At 40.3% G+C, this 20,567-nt stretch overlaps 1 protein-coding gene across 14 annotated transcripts in view; it reads right to left on the bottom strand.

The window, feature by feature from the left end:
- Nucleotides 1–20,567, bottom strand: part of ARHGEF6 (Rac/Cdc42 guanine nucleotide exchange factor 6) — a 116,477-nt gene that overhangs the window by 14,476 nt on the left and 81,434 nt on the right. For all 14 annotated transcript variants that reach the window (XM_004022312.6, XM_012107256.5, XM_012107257.5 and 11 more), the window contains 5 exons: nucleotides 9,648–9,786; nucleotides 6,797–6,856; nucleotides 4,661–4,807; nucleotides 1,128–1,214; nucleotides 253–331 (listed from right to left, as the gene is read on the bottom strand). In XM_004022312.6, coding sequence (XP_004022361.3) covers nucleotides 253–331; nucleotides 1,128–1,214; nucleotides 4,661–4,807; nucleotides 6,797–6,856; nucleotides 9,648–9,786 — 512 coding nt within the window. The remainder of the gene's footprint in view (nucleotides 1–252; nucleotides 332–1,127; nucleotides 1,215–4,660; nucleotides 4,808–6,796; nucleotides 6,857–9,647; nucleotides 9,787–20,567) is intronic.

Raw genomic sequence — 20,567 nt, 5'->3', positions numbered from 1 at the left:
TAAATCAGTCCATCTTGTTATTTCGTAGCTCTTATGCAAGAGAAGATTGAAACTAATGGCCAAGCTGAGGCTCATGAATGACCACGAGTCTTCCCTCCTCTTGCTGTAACCTAATTATCCAAGGAAATGGAATATACTTTACCATGTCCATGGAAAACTTGCTCATGGACTATATAACAGAAAATAATACTGTTTATTTATTTAAACCCCAGTTCATTTTGAAAAGGATTTGAAGAAGAGAAAATTACCTACCTGTGATTTCAAATGTAGAGTCATTCCCTTCAATTTCATCTAATCTAGTCACCACCATTCCTGCTATTGGTATTTTTCCCTACCAGAAAAAGAACATCCCCATTAATTCTGTGCTTATACATGTCTCTGTTTTTGTTGGATTTTCTGACCCTCTTAGGAACCACTGCTGAATTATGGTGAGACATATTTCTCCGGTGTGTCAATAGATAATGTGTTTCTCTGCTTTAAATTTTAATCAGACAAGAAAGCAACAGGAAAATGTGGGTTGTGTTTTGCTAACACACCATAAATCATGAGGTCAGGATTAAATCACAGTTTACGCTTCTAACAGATTTTCAGGAGAGTCCGTCAACAAAGCAAAAACTCAAATTTCATGAAAATTAGTCATTGCTAGGGCAAGATAGGATAGGCAACAATAACTTATAATACTCAGTGTCTTGGGAGTCAACTGAAAGAAGCTGAATTTCCTAAGGAGTTGAATGACTTCCATCTCAGAAACTTGGGTCATATAATGTGACTGTAATAAGACAATCACAGAGGCAACTGTCAGCTTTATATCTTCTCAGCAATAATGATATGATCTAGGCCTGGAAAATGCTGCTGTTAATTTACTTAGTTGCAGACTGTGATTTCTGTTTACACATTCATGACCTATCTCATAAGTAGAGCAGTGGAGGTTCAGGATAAACTCATTATACTAACACAAAGGTCTGTGTTCAAAGGAATATCTGCTCTCATAAATTGTTTAATTATACAAAGGGTCAGAACATTCCGCCTTTTCTGGCTGGAGCTCTTAACACAGGCTGGAAACAGGGCATCTAGATGAAAACCTATTTTCATTATCTGTCTTGTTGCTCTATATGAAATCTACTAACCTGATAGATAAAGCCACTCATCCGAGGACTTGCAGATAACATTATCAAAACACTTGAAAATAACATGAGGTACCGCTCCTCTTTTTCCTGAAGTGGAGGCAAAAAGATTACATGTAAACAGAAATTGCACATTTTGTTTATTAAGAATTTCTGGAATCGTTTTTGTAAGATAGATCTTATATAAGGCAATGAAACACAAATAGTGATTTTTTTAAAAAAGATACCCAACTTAAAAGTACACAACTCGTTTAATTGTACTTTGGAATGTATATAAATCCAGTTTATCTGTCTCCTTCCTATACACAACGTGTGTGCTCAGTCGTTCAGTTGTGCCCAACTCTTTGTGACCCCGTGGACTGTAGCCCACCAGGCTCTTCTGTCCATGGAATTTTCCAGACAAGAATACCAGAATGAGTTGCCATTTCCTTTTCCAGGGGACTTTTCTGACTCAGGAATTGAACCCCCATCTCCTGCACTGGCAGGCGGCTTCTTTACCACTAGTACCACCTGGTAAGTCCATCTATACATAACAGTTAAATACAAATGACCATGCTTGTTTCCCAAGCATGAAGCCTGAAAAGTCACACTGTTAATGCCTTCTTGCCCATGATGCAACCATATAGCACAATATAAGTCTTGAGGTTCTCAAAGTGAAAATGATTTTACTTTGAAAAGTGGCCAAATAAAGGGGTTCAAGTGATAAGAAATTTATTATGCTCTAACACAAGGGTCCTCAACCTCTGCGATCTAATGCCTGATGATCTGAGGTGGAGCTGATGTAATAATAATAGAAATAAAGTACACAATACATGTAATGTGCTTGAATCATCCCCAGACCATCCTGCCACCCCTCTCCCATTCGTAGAAAAATTGTTATCCCCAAAACCCATGTCTGGTGCCTAAAAGGTTGGGGACCACTGCTCTTAACTCATGTGTTAAACTCTTCCTAAAATTACTATTAATCAGTAACTACACAATAATTATTATACCCACATAAAACAAAGAAGGAAATAGTGGTCATGTATGGATGTGAGAGTTGGACTGTGAAGAAAGCTGAGTGCCGAAGAATTGATGCTTTTGAACTGTGGCGTTGGAGAAGATTTTTGAGAGTCCCTTGGACTTCAAGGGGATCCAACCAGTCCATTCTAAAGGAGATCAGTCCTGGGTGTTCTTTAGAAGGAATGATGCTAAAGCTGAAACGCCAATATTTTGGCCTCCTCATGCAAAGAGTTGACTCATTGGAGAAGACTCTGATGCTGGGAGGGATTGGGGCAGAAGGAGAAGGGGATGACAGAGGATGAGATGGCTGGATGGCATCACCGACTCAATGGACATGAGTTTGGGTGAACTCCGGGAGTTGGTGATGGACAGGGAGGCCTGGCATGCTGCAATTCATGGGGTCACAAAGAGTTGGACAGGACTGAGCGACTCAACTGAACTGAAAGGAAATGTTGGACACAAATGCTTCTCTGAACTCCTTGAGCAGATATGCAGTGAGTAAATGCCAAAGATCCTCAAGCCCAGTTCCATCTCCTTCCTCCTGCTTGAGAAGAGCAACGTTTCAAGGCTAATTTTTCTAACAAGTGTTCTGCGTTCTCTCCCATCTTTCTCTTGGTTGGCTTCCTTCTACAGACATCTTATCTCCTGCTCCTGCTTCCAGCCACTTCTCTTGTCTAACTCGCTTTTTCTGCTGCCTTTAGCATATGAAATGTCTGTCCATTTCATAGGCTTTCATCTGCCCCCTGTGGCTTTATTTCTTGACGTTTTATTGCCAAATTACTGGCTGCTTTCTTTTTCTCCCCATTGATCCCTCCATAACTGCACCCTTGTCGCTCTCTCAAAGTCATCAATCACTGCCTTTTTGTGACATCTCATGGCTTCTCGGTCTCCATACTGTGAACCTTCTGCAGCCCTCAGCAGTCTGACCAGTTTCAAATGTTCTTTCTGGAATTTCCATGACAACACACTCCCATAATTTCCCTCTATCTTCCACTTTCTTTTTCTGGCACTATTTCTTTCTTGCTTTACCCAAGAGGTTTATCCCAAAGGTATGAAAGACTGTTAGAGTCGCTACATTAACTTTCCCCAGGGTATCTGCATTTTACATAAGATTGCTTATTTTTCTTCTAGTGTTTTTTTTTTTTTTATTGAAGCCTAGTTGAGTTACAATGTTTCAAGTGTATGGCAAAGTGATTCAGATATATATATTTTTCAGATTCTTTTCCATTATAGGTTACTACAAGCTATTGAGTATAGTTCCCTGTGCTATACAGTAGAATCTTGTTGTTTATCTGCTTTATGTGTTAATCCCAGACTCCTAATTTATTCCTCCCCACTTTCCTCTTTGGTAACCACATTAACCCAAAGTAATGAATCTCTGACACAGACCTGTCAGGGAGTAGAAGAAGATATTTAGGGAAGGAGAAGATGATTGTAGTACCCAATAAATCATGCCAGATGATGTAATCAACCTTCTTCTCCTACCCTGCCCCCTTCCTAAAAGATATAATCCATCTTCAGGCCTTTGTGCTTCTCTCTGGACATTTATTTCCCAAGAAAGCACATCTATCAGCGACCTGTAAGCCTCTGCCTCTAATTCTGACCTCCTACCCACATTTCTATACCTTCTCAACACCTGCCTACAAGTCACCTCCATCTGTATACCGACCACCACGTGAAAGTTACCAGGTCTGAAATGACACCTGTCATCTCTTTTAGCCCATGGCTCCCCACTTCCTGTAGGCTTTCCCTTCCAAACAGGTCTCAGACCTGCCCCTTAAGTTTCATTCTCTCCACCATCACCTGCTTGGTGGGGGGGAGATACTTACTTACCACTTTCCAACCCAGCTGGCCTGTCTCCAGCCCCATCCCTTCCAGTTTAGTGGACAGTACGGCTGCCAGATGGCGTCATAAACAGCCCTTTCATTGTGTTTCTCTCCCACTCAGGTCTGGCAGGGTTTCATGCTGCCTGTTGCATCCATCTGAACTACCCTTGCCTGACATCTGACATTCTTCACAACCTGCCTCTCAGTCAGCTTGCTCTTGCACTCTGCCTGGGAGGTTTCCTCTGCTCCCAATCAAGTGCCCTGAAGAACAAAGGCCGCCAAGTTCCTGCTCTCTCCTGAGACAATAAGGACCTCTCCCTTACAAAAATTTCCCCTCTTCTCTTCATGGCCCCCTCCTCGGGTCCTGTCTCCATATAGTCTTTCCTTGCTCTTTCCCTTCTCTGAACTTCTGTGGAATCTACTGCTGGGATGTCACAATCTGTCATGGACTATTTTGATTTGTTTTCTAGTCTCAGTTCGGGTTTTCATCTGTCTCTAATGAGTACTTTGAAGGTACAGATCAAGATCATGGCTGTTCTTTCCTCCTACCTCCCTCCCACAGCACCAAGCAGAGGGCTGGGCAAAGAAGAGGTCCTCAGTTTGTGATGTGAAAGTTCAAGTGTTTGACCTTGATGGGAGAAAACATAAAGGAAGAAACATATGGAAGAAGAGATGGAAGAAGTGGTATTGAGCTGTGAAACCTCTTACCTCACTTGTTCCACACTGCACCATGACCTGTGACATAAAGATCACATTTCCCAAGGTTTTAATATCCTCCCCTTCCCATGCCTGAATAGGTTCCGAAAGGATCTGCAGCTCCAGCTGTTTTCTCTTTCTGAGATCTTGGCACTGCCCCTACAGAACCAAAGCAGAACATAATGGAATAGGAATCTTCCGAAACAGACCTAAAACAAGACTAAAATAAGATGTGGTTCTTGACTCTCAGATTTCCACTGAGTCCCTGTTCTTCATCGCGAATCCCATCACCAGCTCCATTCTGGACAGGCAGAAAGGTCTACTACCTTAAATCGCTAGCCTTGAGCCCCCAGACATTTTGTAAGAAAGAGCTACTTCTCATTTGGTCAAAACATCAAGATAAACTGGTAGAAGGGGATTGCCTCTCCCTCCCCGCAAGGAGTATGGGAAAATAAGCAGAATTACATCAAACAGGGACAGCACATTCAGATCTGCTGCTTGGCATTCCTGTTGGCTCCACCTCCCCTCCATCTTGTCTATCTTCGCATGAATAGTGCTTTGAGTTACAAGGCAATCTTATTTTTCTAATTCAGTTTCCAACCAAATAACATCTTAATTTATAAAATGACTCCAAGAGTTATTGCAAAAGAGAAAATTAAACTCTTTATGCCACAGTGACTCAAACTGATCTTATAATGAAAAATGTGCACTGTGCTACACTTTGTTTTGGGACTAGTAGTAGGTTGCTATAAAAAGTACTAAGTTCATTTTTATCCTTAAAAGGATTAGAAAAAGAGATACAACTGAATCGCACAAATACAAATTGAGAATACAAGCCAAGAAACAATATGTAGGCTATAATTACTCTCTCTATATATATATATATACACACACACACATATATATACACTACTATATTACTATATATATATGTATCACTGTTTCAGAAAATGCAGTTATCTTAATTTAACAGTATTCAATCCAAATTGAATATGAAAATAAGCATATGATTAGTCATATTCCTGTTTCCAAATGACTGTCATAGCATTTTGGGATGTGTTTTCTATAAAATCTCTGCTGTCCCTTTCAGGTAAATGGAAGCTTAAAGAAATAAACTGATACATTTTTGAAGCACCTGGAATGGGAGTAAGTATACTGTAACCATCAAAGCAACTTGTACAACATGTAAAAGGATTAGAATTAATTTGTTTTCAAAAGAGACATGTTATATTCAATCTACACGGGAAAAAAGAAAGGGGACACAAAGAACAATAACAAATGCCACAGGTTTCAGTGGCCTGTTCTATTAGGTTGAACCATGTCAAACTGCCAATATTTGACCATTTTTTGTCTACCACAGCGAATTTAAACTGATACCTTACGCTCTGGTCTTCAACTTGTTGTTTAACTGTGGACACGTCAGGTACAGATCTTTCAACAGCAACAAAAATGAGGGGACGGTGAAAGGTGCATCATAATCTTACAGCAAGAATCAATAACTGAACATTGATCCCATCACTTGGAATACTACGGAAATGTCTAAAATGAAGCTCAACTTAATCAATCACCCCAAATAACGTTTACTTTCCTCCTAAAATGCCACCAAGCGGTTTTACATCAGTGGTTTCAAGAGGACATTAAGCCATCATGCTCGAGATTTAAGATAAAGGTAACTTTGATAGCAATCTGTATACGGCAATTGCATTTTAGCTGGTTTTTTTTTTTTCCTTTTAGATTTGATGAAGGATTTCTTTTTCCTATGCAAAGAATAGACTCACACCCTTTGGCATAAGTAGATGAATCCAGTATTGATGCCAATCAGTGAAGGAAGAGTTGCACAGACGTAAGGTGAGCAACACAGGGGTAAGACAAAGAGACAAAAGGAAACCCCCCACCTACACAGCCATGCTTAATGTGGCAGAGACTTCAAATGTGAGTACTTTACACCCTCAGCCTGGCAACATTTCACAGGTAAGCATGATGTTTGGAAGACAACATTAAATGACACAATCACTGCAATACGGTCACTAGAGCTTACTGTTTCCACTCCAAAGACCTTTGCAAAAGGAAAGAAACATTACACACAAGTCACTGTTTTAGAAACAAAGACTACGAAATAGAGAATAATAATTTTAGAGCATCACCTACCATGAGAGTTTTGAATGCTACGATTGCTTTCAGAATATCCTGGTGATCTGGATGCGTATCCTATCAAAGGAATACATTTTAAAACAGTATTAAAGGAGAACAGCGTATCCTATCAAAGGAATACATTTTAAAACAGTATTAAAGGAGAACAGATCAGTGGTTGCCAGAGGGTGGGGTGGGAGGAAGGTGTGGCTGCAAAGAGATCAAAAGAGGACATTTTGAGGGATGATGGAACTGTTGTGTATTGCATTAGTGATGGTGGTAACTCAAATCTATACATGGGTTGAAAGTTATAGAATTGTACCTCAAAGAAAAAAATCAGTTTTGCTATATGCTAACGTCAAGATTAAAAAGTAAGACAGCACTTGAGCATTTGGAATCTCAGCACCTTTAATGATTAGGTGATGAAGAAATTAAGACAGTTTGGAATACATTATATATTTGGTAACATATATTTGGTTATTGAGGCAAGAGTTTCCATTTCCCCTTTTGCTATTATACTGTGGATAATAAATAATAATTATTTGGGGTCATCATTAGGTCATGTTGTTAGTAAATGATAAGAGGTAGGGAACTGTAGAAACTGAGTGGTGCTCAGAGAAAAATCAATCCAATCTCATATGCTAAACCTCCTCCATTTTCTTTTAGCAGACTAAACCTGGCGGATGGGAAAAAATTCCAAGTTTATATCATGCGCTCCTTCTTCAGCAAGCTTATTTGATCTGCAATTTCACGGGACTTACAATCCCCAAAAGTGAACAGGTTCAAAAATGGTTCTGAGGGGCTTCCCTGGCGGTCCAGTGGTTAAGACTCTGTGCTTCCAAGGCAGGTAGCAACAGTTCAATCCCTTGTTGGGGAACTAAGATCCCACAAGCTGGGTGGTACAGTCAAAAAATGAATTAGCTTCAGAACGAATAAACAGCCATTTTTTTAAAAAAATGGCTTTGAGGGGTCCACACTTGCATAGCTCTTTATGAAAGAAAGTGGAGCTTCTTGGGGAGGGATCCAGCTAAGCTTTGAATTTCAGCTGGAGTAATGGGACGATATCTGCTGTGCAACCAGCCTCCAGTGATAAAATACAGAGCTGAGTAGATTACGGGTCTAACCCAAGCCAAGAACAGCACTGCTTATGAAAAGAAAGGTTGTATTCCTTTATAAACTCATCCTCCCCCAAATCAGCTGACCACTGCGAAGTTCAAATGTTACTCTATCATGAGCCGGCAGCCATGCTCAATGATCAGAAGTCTGGATAAAGTGTCTTACCAGATGGTGAATTCATACTTGGGGTATGTATAATCTCATAGTGGGAAATGAAAGGCAGCCAAAGGCAGGGGACCACTAGCACATGGAGAAGGAGTGGAAACAGGCTCCAAGACAGAGGATCCAGGCAGGAGGAGCACCTGGGATTTTATCTCCTCCAGTGAAGCGTGTATTAATATTTGCACTTCAGCACTGAGCAGTCACGGAACCTGAGGCTGCTCATTTCTGAATTTTTGTGAGAAACCAGGAGGGGCCAACCTCAAACGATTCAGCAAATTGGTTTAGCTTTTGGAAAGCCATCCAGGGCTCAACACCTTGCCGGGCTCTAACTGAAATTTCATTCTGGCTGGCATTATTCACTGGCTCCCCACTGCCTGCAGATTTCTGGCAGGTCAAAGAACCTGAGAATGTGGTTTCGCTCAGAGTACACACTTTCAATCCTTACAAATGCTGACATGACTGGCAGCGTGCAACCTTTTTCTTTAAAGATATTCAAACCCTTTCAAACCTCAAAACCTTTCCCCAGACACAGGAAGAACAAGTAGGGTAAATGCAGCCTCCAGGCCCCCCTCACCCACCCACAACCCCATCCCCCAGGCTCCTGCACACAAGAATCACTCAAGAAGCTACCCCTGTTGACTGGCTTTTAATAAGAGGATTTGGGCTCTTGAGGCAAAAAATGCAAGAGGACTTTGATGGAGATGTCTGGCTGCATAAAGAAAGAAACTGAGAGTGGACCCATTTATTCTTCTTTCAAGAAATACCAGAATCTTCCACTGTAATCTAGCCTCAGAAAGCTGAATGAATGCAGTGACCTAGGGATAAATGCTCCTGTCTATAATAATAATGAAAAAATTTCTGTGCATTTTCTGATGCTCTTTTGCTTTGTTTATCTCCCACAAGAAAGCTGGTTCATATATCAGAGCAATAGAAGATTTCTTGGTGAAAGATCTCTCTGTAGAACCACCATCTGAGTCAACCAGTGAGCAAGACCGAGGCTGGGAGAAGGGAGGGGAGGGAGAATAACCATGAATATTTAATAATAAAGAAGGAGTATCTTTCAGTTTTTAGATGAGTAAATCTGGGGGATCTAATATACAGCATGGTGACTATAGTTAATAACACTGAATTGTATACTTGAAAGTTGCTAAAAAAAAAAGACATTATACGTTCTCACACAAAAAAAGTGGATGTGCTAATTAACTTGATTGTATGGTTATCATTTCACAAAGTACGTGTATAATGAATAATCACATTATACACCTTTTAAAAGTCACGTTATACAATCTAAATGTATACAGTTTTTATTGGTCAGTCATACCTCAAAAACAAAGCTAGAAAAAATTAATAAAAATAAGTCCAAAAATTTAAAAATCTTCAGAGGAAAAAAAAAAAAGTCCCCTTCTTATCTTGCTGCATAAAGAGGAAAACTAAAAGCCTGGGAAGAGGAAAGACTGGATCAAGTAAATTTTGAAACCAAGATTTTTCCTGAACTCCTCACCAAGGCTAGTTTGGAGGCGGACTGGCTGCTGCCTCCATAGCAGAGGCCCATATTTTGTATGAGAGCTTAAAACAGTTCACCTTCCCTTACCTCCATATGCCGTTCCAACTCTTGCAAGAGTGTAACATACTTTTCCAGTCGCATGAAAGGTTTGCTGAGGCTTGTTGTTAAAATGAGGATGCCTGGACTGGACGCACCTTGATTTTCCATAAATCGTTCCAGCTCATCACTGGCAAAAGGACGAATATAGTTTTGTTATTGCTTAATATTCCATGTAAAGAGCTATGGACTGAACATGATTTTCCTGTATTTCACAGCATATAAAACCAAATACATTTTGTGTTACCAGCCCAAATGCTGTCCAACGCATTTCAACTCAATTCCATCAGCATGGCACACAACACTGGGTATAGTGGTGAGCCAGGCACCCGTGACCCCTGGCTTCGTTTCCTCATCCAACAATTATTTATTGACCATCTACTAAGTGACAAGCTCTGTTTTCTGTTGGGAATACAGCTGTGAAGAAAACAAAAATCTCTGCCCTTAAGGAAGCCTACACCCAGAGTCATGGGGTGTACAATCTATCAGATGATTTCAATGTCAGGTTCAGAAAGTCTTTTCTGAGTCACTGCAAACATTTAGTTACTGGCTGGTGAGATGCCAAAGAGAATAACTCACCAAGTGCTTGCAATGTTCCAGAATCAAGTCCTAAATTCAGACAATAGCATGTCTCCACGACTAATCACAAAGTCACTTAGCCTAGGATCTGAAAACATGCAGCAGGTTACCCAAATAACTCGGTCAAAAATAAAATAAAGGACTGTAGGGAATTCCCTGGCAGTCCAGTGGTTAAGACTCCGAGCTTCCCTGGCAGGGGGTATGGGTTCCATCCATGGTTGGGGAACTAAGATCCCACATGTCAAGTGGTGGGGCCAAAAAAAAAAAAAAAAAACCTCTTAGGAACCATGTCCTGCCAATGTGTAACCTTGGGTTTTCCCTGCCCTTCAGCACATTCTAGATTTCCTCCTTTCCTCCATCAGGATTCTGAGTCCTAGGGCTGCAAGATCATTATAGTTTACATTTCTGCAAAATAGAAATGAAGGAAATCTGCTTTATCACTTGACCCCTCTCCTTCCTTGCTCGCCCATGCATATCCAATCCATCACAAGCCTTCTTGTATCTGTTCACTCCTTTCCATTCCCACTGCCACTGACCTGGTTCAGGCCTTCATCTCATTCAGTCTAGTTCACTTCAATAGTTCAGTGGATCCCCTGGCCTCCAGGCTTTCTGGCTTCTGAAACCTCCTGCAGACCACCATTTCCCTCCTGCTGCTTTCCTACTTCAAAACCTCCAATTGCCTGTGAGATCAATTCTTAACTTTTTAGACTCCCACTGACCCCACCAATCTTCTCATCACTCTCCAAAAGGAACCCTGTACTACCAAATGACCTAGTTATTCGCCCTAGAATACATCTTACACAGCACTTTCTGACTATGGCATGTTGGAATAAGTTGTATTGTGTTCAAAGAAACTCACTATCAGTGATAACATGCTAGGGGGTGGGGGTGGGGTGGGTTACAGGTTAACCCTACTATAAACACTCTCCCTCTCCCTGGGCTTTTGCGAGCAGGAGAGAAAAGAATGGAGTTTCAGTTGTTAAACAGAAACGTTGGATCACACAGAATTAAAGGAATTGTCAGAGAAAAAACAACTGGGAACTGCTACCTCCACGGCAGCTAGAGCTCATCTGAGTGCTCACACCTAACCATCAGTGCTGCCTGTTTTATTAGTTTCTGCAGTCTTGGTCCGGAAGCAGCCAAGGAGATCGAAGTGCCCTGGACTTGAAATCATAAAACAAATTTGGTGACCCTGGATCAGTTACCAACCTCAGCTGACTCATCTGTAAAACAGGGATAAAACCTACTTCCTACTAAAATCGTGAAGCCTAAATATTGAGGTTTATAAGGCTATTGCTTCATGCCAAGTCTTTGCATGCATTTGTTCTTGTTTAATATTAACTACAACATTTTCAAACAGGTGTTATCTTCATTTTACAGATGAGAAACATAAGACTCAGGAAGGGTGAGTGAAAGCAAGTAAATAGCTAAGTTGGGGTTCATACCCAAGTCTGTTGGGAATCAGTACCATCTGATGCTTGATGTGGAACACAGCAATGGCATGGGCCACCTCTGAGGTCTAAATCATGAATAAAAGGAGGGTGGGGGCTGAGGTGACTTGAATAACACAGGGAGAACTTCTGTAAGAAATAGTCCTTTAGACCTCGAAATTATAATACTAAGTGAAGTAAATTGGATAGAGAAAGACAAATATCATATGATATCACATACATGTGGAATCTAAAATATGATACAAATGACCTTGTTTATAAAACAGACTCACATAGAAATAAATAAACTTATGGTTAAGCCATGAAATTAAAAGATGCTTACTTCTTGGGAGGAAAGTTATGACCAACCTAGACAGCATATTGGAAAGCAGAGACATTAGTTCGCCAACAGAGGTCCGTCTAGTCAAGGCTATGGTTTTTCCAGTGGTCATGTATGGGTGTGAGTTGGACTATAAAGAAAACTGAGCACCGAAGAATTGATGCTTTTGAACTATGGTGTTGGAGAAGACTCTTGAGAGTCCCTTGGACTGCAAGGAGATCCAATCAGCCCATCCTAAAGGAGATCAGCCCTGGGTGTTCTTTGGAAGGAATGATGCTAAAGCTGAAACTCCAGTACTTTGGCCACCTCATGCAAAGAGTTGACTCATTGGAAAAGACTGTGATGCTGGGAGGGATTGGGGGCAGGAGGAGAAGTGGATGACAGAGGATGAGATGGCTGGATGGCATCACTGACTCGATGAACTTGAGTTTGAGTGAACTCTGGGAGTTGGTGATGGACAGGGAGGCCTGGCGTGCTGCGATTCATGGGGTCGCAAAGAGTCGGACACGACTGAGCGACTGAACTGAACTGAACTGATGGTTACTAACGGGGTAACAGGATGGGAGAAGGATAAATTAGGAGTTTGGATTAGCAGATACAAACTACTATATATAAAGCAGATGAACAACAAGGTCCTACTATACAACACTATATTCAATATCCTGTGATAAACCTCAATGGGAAAGAATATGAAAAAGAATATGTTTCTACATGTATAACTGAATCACTTTGCTGTACACTTGAAACTAACACAACATTGTAAATCAACTATATTTCAATAAAATTTTTTAAAAAATAGTGCTTAATGCAAGTCACTAGGGAAACACCTAGGTTAGCCTGCCTCTGGGTCAGATTGGCTTAAAATTAGAAAAAAATCATCACATATAAAATATAATTAGGCAACTAACTCGAAGTGGGAGAGTGCGTTTGAGTAGAAATGCAATTTTGAGAAAATCGCGTTCCTAACTTCTTTTCAATTTGGTAAACAAGTCTTATTTTTCCTTTCCATGACTAAATAACTACCGCAGCCTCAATGTTCTACTCAAATTGATACAAGAGTTACAACAATTAAAAGCAAATGTCAATGTGTATTTTACTACTTTCCATGCAGCATTCTAACTTCTAGGCTTGTCAAATATTACAAAAGAATTTCTTTAATTTTTCCAATATAACATGAGATCGCTATCTCAGAATAAAACACTGGTTATTGGGGGAAAAGTAACATTTGACTATTGCAACAAAAGAACAAAACTATCTTAAAGCCACTGCCCATTATGATAAATAGATCCTCAAAGACACATTTTACATAGCCAAATAAATTTAATGCACAAATTAATATCATTATACACAAATATAATATGCAAATATATATCACTGTACCAAAACACAATCTGTCTTTCAAATACAGCTTTTAACTTTTATATAGCCTATTTGAAATGTCTTTTGAGTTTAACATGTTCTGTATTTGTGATGTGATACAACAGAAGCAGTTTTCAATGTGTGAATGTTGTTTGCAACTCAATATAACCTTATCTCACAGAATGCACACAGTGGATGGGGCTTTGGCACATTCTGGGTTGGGCTGGAAAACTCAAGAAAATTATTGTACATTATAATAACAGTACAGGGCTTAACTACCTCATCTAACAGTGTTTCTGTAGAATCTCTGCATAGATTTCTACTTCAAATGATGATAACTCCATCTAAAGCAGCTAGAAAAGGGTCAGGCTTTTCCCCCTTTTTGCCTCACTCTCTCGCACCAGCCTTTCTTGAGAATCGCTGTAATCGGGAAAGTGGTGATGAGACATGAGGAGCTGGGAGGCTGGGTCTGGCCAGTGGAAAGTCCCAGGGATGCCACTCCCACTGTGTTGGGTGGATCTCACTTAGCCCTTTTTTCACTGATCCAGTCCCAGAACCTAAGCTGCCTGCTTCTTTTCTGTCCCCACCACTTTTTGTTTGTGATTAGTCTCACTTGCTCCCTTCCTTGGTTCCTCAAAGACAGAACAGAATCTAGTCTCAGAATTTTCCCTATGTTCTACGTCCCGGAAGCAAGTACACAGCTCTGGGTTTTTCTCAAAGTCTTCACTGCTGACAACAATGGTAAACAAGAGAGTGAATAAAACTAACAAGAGGAAAAGGACACGTGGTGTTTGTGGTAGCTGCCGCAGTAGAGCCGGAAGTGAGGTCCAGATCTGCTTCCATGCTCTCTCTTCTCTCCCTACTCTGTCGTTTCACACCGGGTCGCTCTCCCTCGTGAAAAAGAATGGATGCCACACTGAAGCATGGGAGAGAAGCGGGTATTTTTGTAAGGGTGAAGTTACTCCCAGAAAGAAACAAGAGCTACAATAGGAAGCCAGAAGGGGAGAGAGAGGGGAAATCCCAAAAGACTTCACCCAGGGCAGAGCAAAAGACCGGGGCAGTCATTCAAATATATGTAAATATGGGGAACATATCAAGGTTGGGGTCTGCTTTATATCTCGAAATCCAGAAAATGGCTTACTGTACTTTTCACAAGGTACCAACACACGATCATATCATTTTAAGGCTGTGTGGTCTCAGTGCCAATCGTCATAAACATTTCTAGTATGCTACTGCCACCTGCCGGCAGAAAGAAAGATGTTCACCTGACTGGCTTGCTCTGACTCGGTGATTAGTGAGTGAAAGTGAAAGTCGCTCAGTTGTGACTCTTTGCGACCTAATGGACTACATAGTCCATGGAATTCTCCAGGCCAGAATACTGGAGTGGGTAGCCTTTTCCTTCAGGGCATCTTCCCAACCCAGGGATGTGACTCAGGTCTCCATGGATTCTTTACTAGCTAAACCACAAGGGAAGCCCCTGTGATTGTCAAGCTGCTAAATATCTACAGCTTTAGCTGAAATAAAACAATGTCCCTATCTCAGCTGAAACCTTCATGTAAAACAGGATTTTAATCTGAATTTTCATTCAACTATGCTTTGCCTCTAGTATGTCAGCATAAATTACCACAGGATCCCTAAAAATATAGCTGAGATTATACTAGAAACACCATTGAGGATAACCCCAAGTATTTTAATTTTCATTCCTTACATGTAAATAAGTTACCAAGATAAAAATTCAGTTCTATGGGACTCCAGTAAGTCTTCCATCAATTCAAGGGATATTAAAAATTTCTCAAAAAAATCACTGAACTGAAGTTGCTCAGTCGTGTCCGACTCTTCGTGATCCCATGGACTGTAGCCTACCAGGCTCCTCAGCCCATGGAATTTTCCAGACAAAAGTACTGGAGTGGGCTGCCATTTCCTTAACTACATGTAAAATAGATAAACAAGGAGCTATGATATAGCACAGGGAACTATATTCAATATCTTGTAATAACCTATAATGAAAAAGAATTAAAAAAACTATATATATATATATATATATATATATATATATATAAAAGGCTTCCCAGGTGCCCCAAGTGGTAAAGAACCTGTCTCCCAATGCAGGAGACGTAAGAGACTGCGGGTTCGATCACTTGGTCAGGAAGATCCCCTGGAGGAGGGCATAGCAACCCACTTCAATACTGTTGCGTGGAGAATCCCATGGACAGAAGAGCGTGGCAGGCTACGCCACGGGTTGCACAGAATTGGACATGACTGAGGTGACTTAGCACACATGCACATGCGTGCGTGCACGCACACACACACACACACACACATATATGCTGAATCACTTTGCTGTAAACATGGAATATTGTAAATAACTATACTTCAATGAAAAAAAATCATGAACCAAAATCAAGCCAATAAGATATAGTAATTTTCCTCCCAAAGTTGAGAATCTTTATATTAACTGTGGAACAAATTTTAAATCATAATGTTTGAAGGAATCTCTGCTGTTATTTATATTTTAAACTCCTAACATGGATAAATACAGACTCAGAAGCATTTTAGCACACAGAAATACAACAGAAAATTCTTCAGTTGTGAACTTTCAAAGATGCGAACGTAGAGCTTACTAATGAAGACCTGTTGGAAATGGGGGCCAAGAGAAAGGATGAAGGGAGACAAGAGGAAGCAGAAATAACTGCAGAACTGAATAATTTCACGACGCAGGAAAAGGCAAGGGGATTTTCTTTATTTGAGGAGGCTCTGTTAGTCACAGGACCCAAATGCAGAACAGTACACAAAGGTTGCAGCAGCCGTTCAGACTGCAATCCAGTGCTACTGAGGCATCTCTGACGAGAAGAAAAAAGAGCTGCTAGCCAGACATCACTGGATTGTTTTTTCAAGAGGGTGGATAGAGTTGAATCCATCAAGGAACCAGAACCTGTGCCATCAACATCAGGCATGAGTGAAACTGCAGCTTGCCCTCCGTCTCCTATTGCTCTACCATCTCCTGCCTCCTCTTCGTCCTCCAGTCAGTAACTCATCTTGCCTGTTCACTCGATGCCAGCTCCTGTATGCCAGCTGTCGTACTGTACTATTGTGCTTTTCAGAGTACTGTACTATAAGACTTAAAATGTTTTTATTTTTTGTGTTTGTATTTTATGTATTGTGTGAAATGTATTATAAACCTACTATAGTACAGTACTATATAGCTGATTGTGTTAGTTCGGTACCTAGGCTAACTGTTGGATTTATGAACAAATTGGACTTACAAATGTATTCTCAGAATGGAAGTTGTCTGTATGTAGGGGACTTACTGTATCATATAATATTGCTTATATGTTAAATCTAGAAAAATGATACAGATGAACTTATTTGTAAGGCAGAACTAGAGACAGATAAAGAGAACAAACAAATGGGCACCAACAGGGGAGTGATGGGTGGGATGAACTGGGAGGCTGGCATTGACACATATACACTACTGATATTATGCATAAAATAGATAACTAATGAGAACCTACTATATAGCACAGGGAACTCTATTCAATGCTCTGCAATGGCCTCTATGGGAAGGAAATCAAAAAAAATAGGGGATATATATTTACATGTACTTGATTCACTTTGTTGTACAGCAGAAACTAACACAACATTGTAAAACAACTATACTCCAATAAAAACAATAATAAATCAATATAAATAATTTTTTAAAGACAGAAAATTCTCTAAACACTACAAAAATCTGCCATCTGAGGTACACCATTTCTTTCTGGTATTTATTCAGGATTGCTATTCTTGGATCAGAAAAAAGAGAACATGTACTCGTATAAATGGCAAGCTAACATGATGGGGATAGGTATTAAGAAATTTACCCTATCTACACAGGATGTTTAAGTATCCATCACAGGAAAAATGCTTCTGAACCATTTTGTCTTTATTGAAGATAAGTAGTAAAGTATGAAAACATTCCTGGAAATAATGAAAACAAATTCAAGATTGGCGTTCCCTTGGGGGAGGGAGCAAAGGAGGCGCAGGAAATATTGGAAAGTGTGCACACGGCTCCAATTGCCGCTATAATTTGTTTCTCAAGCTGAATGGTGGGAATGTGGGTGTACTTTATTTTCTCTCTGCTCTTTGTGTGCTTGAAATAGTGCATGATTTTTTTTTTCTAAAAAACAGCAAGTAGCTGGTAGAAGATGAATAAAGTACAAATGAGGAGTGACAGCAGCTACCTTGCTGGGTACTTTATGCACACTGTTTCATTGACTTCTCACACCAACCTGGCAAGGTAGGTGGCTTAATTTTCACTTTACAAGTGAGTAAACTAAGGTTTAAAAGTGAAGTGAATCCTGTTTACAATAGCTAGAACATGGAAGCAACCTAGATGTCCACTGGCAGACAAATGGATAAGAAAGTTGTGGTACATATACGCAATGGAATATTACTCAGCTATTAAAAAGAATGCATTTGAGTCAGTTCTAAAGAGCTGGATGAAACTGGAGCCTATTATACAGAGTCAAGTAAGTCAGAAAGAAAAACACCAATACAGTATATTAACGCATATATATGTAATTTAGAAAGATGGTAACGATGACTCTATATGTGGACAACAAGAGACACAGATATAAAGAACAGACTTTCGACTCTGTGGGAAAAGGCAAGGGTGAGATGATTTGAGAGAATAGCATTGAAACTTTTACGTGAAACATATGTGAAATAGATGACCAGTCCAAGTTCGACACATGAAACAGGGTACTCAAAGCCAGTGCGCTGGGACAACCCAGAAGGATGGGATGGGAGGGAGGTGGGAGTGGGGGTTCAGGTCGGGGGGACACATGTACACCCATGGCTGATTCATGTCCAGGTATGGCAAAAATCACCACAATATTGGGTGCAATTAGCCTCCAATTAAAATTAATTAATTAAAATTTCAAAAAGTGAAGTGAATCACCCTGGATAACACAGCTTCTAAGTGGCAGAACTGTAAACTAAGACAATATAAAAGTGGGAAAAAAGTTTAGGGTCTAACAGCAAGGACCTAACAGAAGCAGAAGAAAATAAGAAGAGGTAGAAGGAATATACAGAAGAGCTCTACAAAAAAGGTCTTCATGACCCAGATAACCACGATGGTGTGGTCACTCCTAGAGCCAGACATCCTGGAGTGTGGAGTCAAGTGGGCCTTAGGAAGCATCACTACAAACAAAGCTACTGGAGGTGATGGGATTCCAGTTGAGCTATTTAAAATCCTATAAGATGATGCTGGTAAAGTGCTGCACTCAATATGTCAGCAAATTTGGAAAACTCAGTGGTGGCTGCTGCTGCTGCTGCTAAGTCACTTCAGGGACTGGAAAAGGTCAGTTTTCATTCCAATCCTAAAGAAAGGCAATGCCAGAGAATGTTCAAACTACCATACAGTTGAGTTCATTTTACATGCTAGCAAGGTTATACTCAAAATCCTTCAAGCCAGGCTTCAGGAGCATGTGAACCAAGAACTTCCAGATGTACAAGCTGGGTTTTGAAGAGGCAGAGGAACCAGAGAGCAAATTGCCAGCATTCGTTGGAACATGGAGAAAGCAAGGGAATTCCAGAAAAACATCTACTTCTGCTTCACTGACTATATTAAAGCTTTTGACTCTGTGGATCACAACAAACTGTGCAAAATTCTTAAAGAGATGGGAGTTCTAGCCACCTTACCTGTCTCCTCAGAAGTTCGTATGCAGCATGAGAGGCAACAGTTAGAAATGGACATGGAACAACTGACTGGTTCAAAACTGCAAAAGGAGTACAACAAGCCTGTATATTGTCATCCTGCTTATTTAACTTACATGCAGAATACATCATGTGAAATGCTGGGCTGAATGAATCAGAAACTGGAATCAAGATTGCTGGGAGAAATATCAGCAACCTCAGATATGCAGATGATACCACTCTAATGGCAGATTTTATTTTCTTGGGCTCCAAAATCACTGTGGTCGGTAACTGCAGTCATGCAATTAAGACACTTGGTCCTTGGAAGAAAAGCTATGACAAACCTAGACAGTATATTAAAAAGCAGAGATATCACTTTGCCTACAAAGATATATATATATATATATATATATATATATATATATATATATAGTCAAAGCTATAGTTTTTCCAGTAGTCATGTATGGATATGAGAGTTGGACCATAAAGAAAGCTGAGTGGTGAAGAATTGATGCTTTTGAACTGTGGTGCTGGAGAAGACTTGAGAGTCCCTTGGACTGCAAGGAGATCCAACCAGTCAATTCTAAAGGAAATACATTCTGAATATTTATTGGAAGGACTGATGCTGAAGCTGAAGCTCCAATACTTTGGCCACCTGATGAACTGACTCATTGGAAAAGACCCGGATGCTAGGAAAGATTGAAGGCAGGAGGAGAAGGGGGCAAGAGAGGATGAGATGCTTAGGTAGCACCACCGACTCAATGGACATGAATTTGAGAAAACTCTGAGAGACAGTGGAGGACAAAGGAGCCTGGAGTGCTGCAGTCCATAGGGTCACAAAGAGTTGGACATGACTCAGTGAATGAACAACAACAAAAACTGAAAGGAGGCTGGTCCTCTTAATTAAGAGCAACAAGCTACTCAAGAGGCCAGCTATGCTGCTAGAGAGATCCAGGGAAAGAGACAACTAAGGCGGGCCAGAAGAAACTTCAAACACTGGTCTCAAAAAACTATCCCTAGAATGAGACCCCAGAAATAAATCCAGATACCTATGGTCAATTAATCTTCGACAAAGGAGGCAAGAGTATAAAATGGGGGAAAGTCAGTTTCTTCAGCAAATGGTATGGGAAAGCTGGATAGCCACATGGAAATCAATGAAGTTAGAACACTCCCTTATACCATACACAAAGATAAGTCAATATGGCTTAAAGACTTAAATATAATACAGGACACCATAAAACTCCTATAAGAGAACATAGGCAAAACATTCTCTGACATAAATTGTACCAATGTTTTCTTAGGTCAATCTCCCAAGGCAATAGAAATAAAAGCAAAAATAAACAAATGGGACCTAACCAAACTTTTAAGCTTTTGAACAGCAGAGGAAACCATTAACAAAAAGAAAAGACAACCCACAGAATGGGAGAAAATGTTTGCAAACCATGTGACTGACAAGGGCTTAATATCTAAAATATAAAAACAGCTCATACAACTCTATATCAAAAAATCTATCCAACCCAAAAATAG

This window comes from Ovis aries, chromosome X (genome assembly GCF_016772045.2).
Source record: "Ovis aries strain OAR_USU_Benz2616 breed Rambouillet chromosome X, ARS-UI_Ramb_v3.0, whole genome shotgun sequence".
In the NCBI taxonomy this organism is placed as follows: Eukaryota; Metazoa; Chordata; class Mammalia; order Artiodactyla; family Bovidae; genus Ovis; species Ovis aries.
This window is presented reverse-complemented; position numbering and strand designations above follow the sequence as displayed.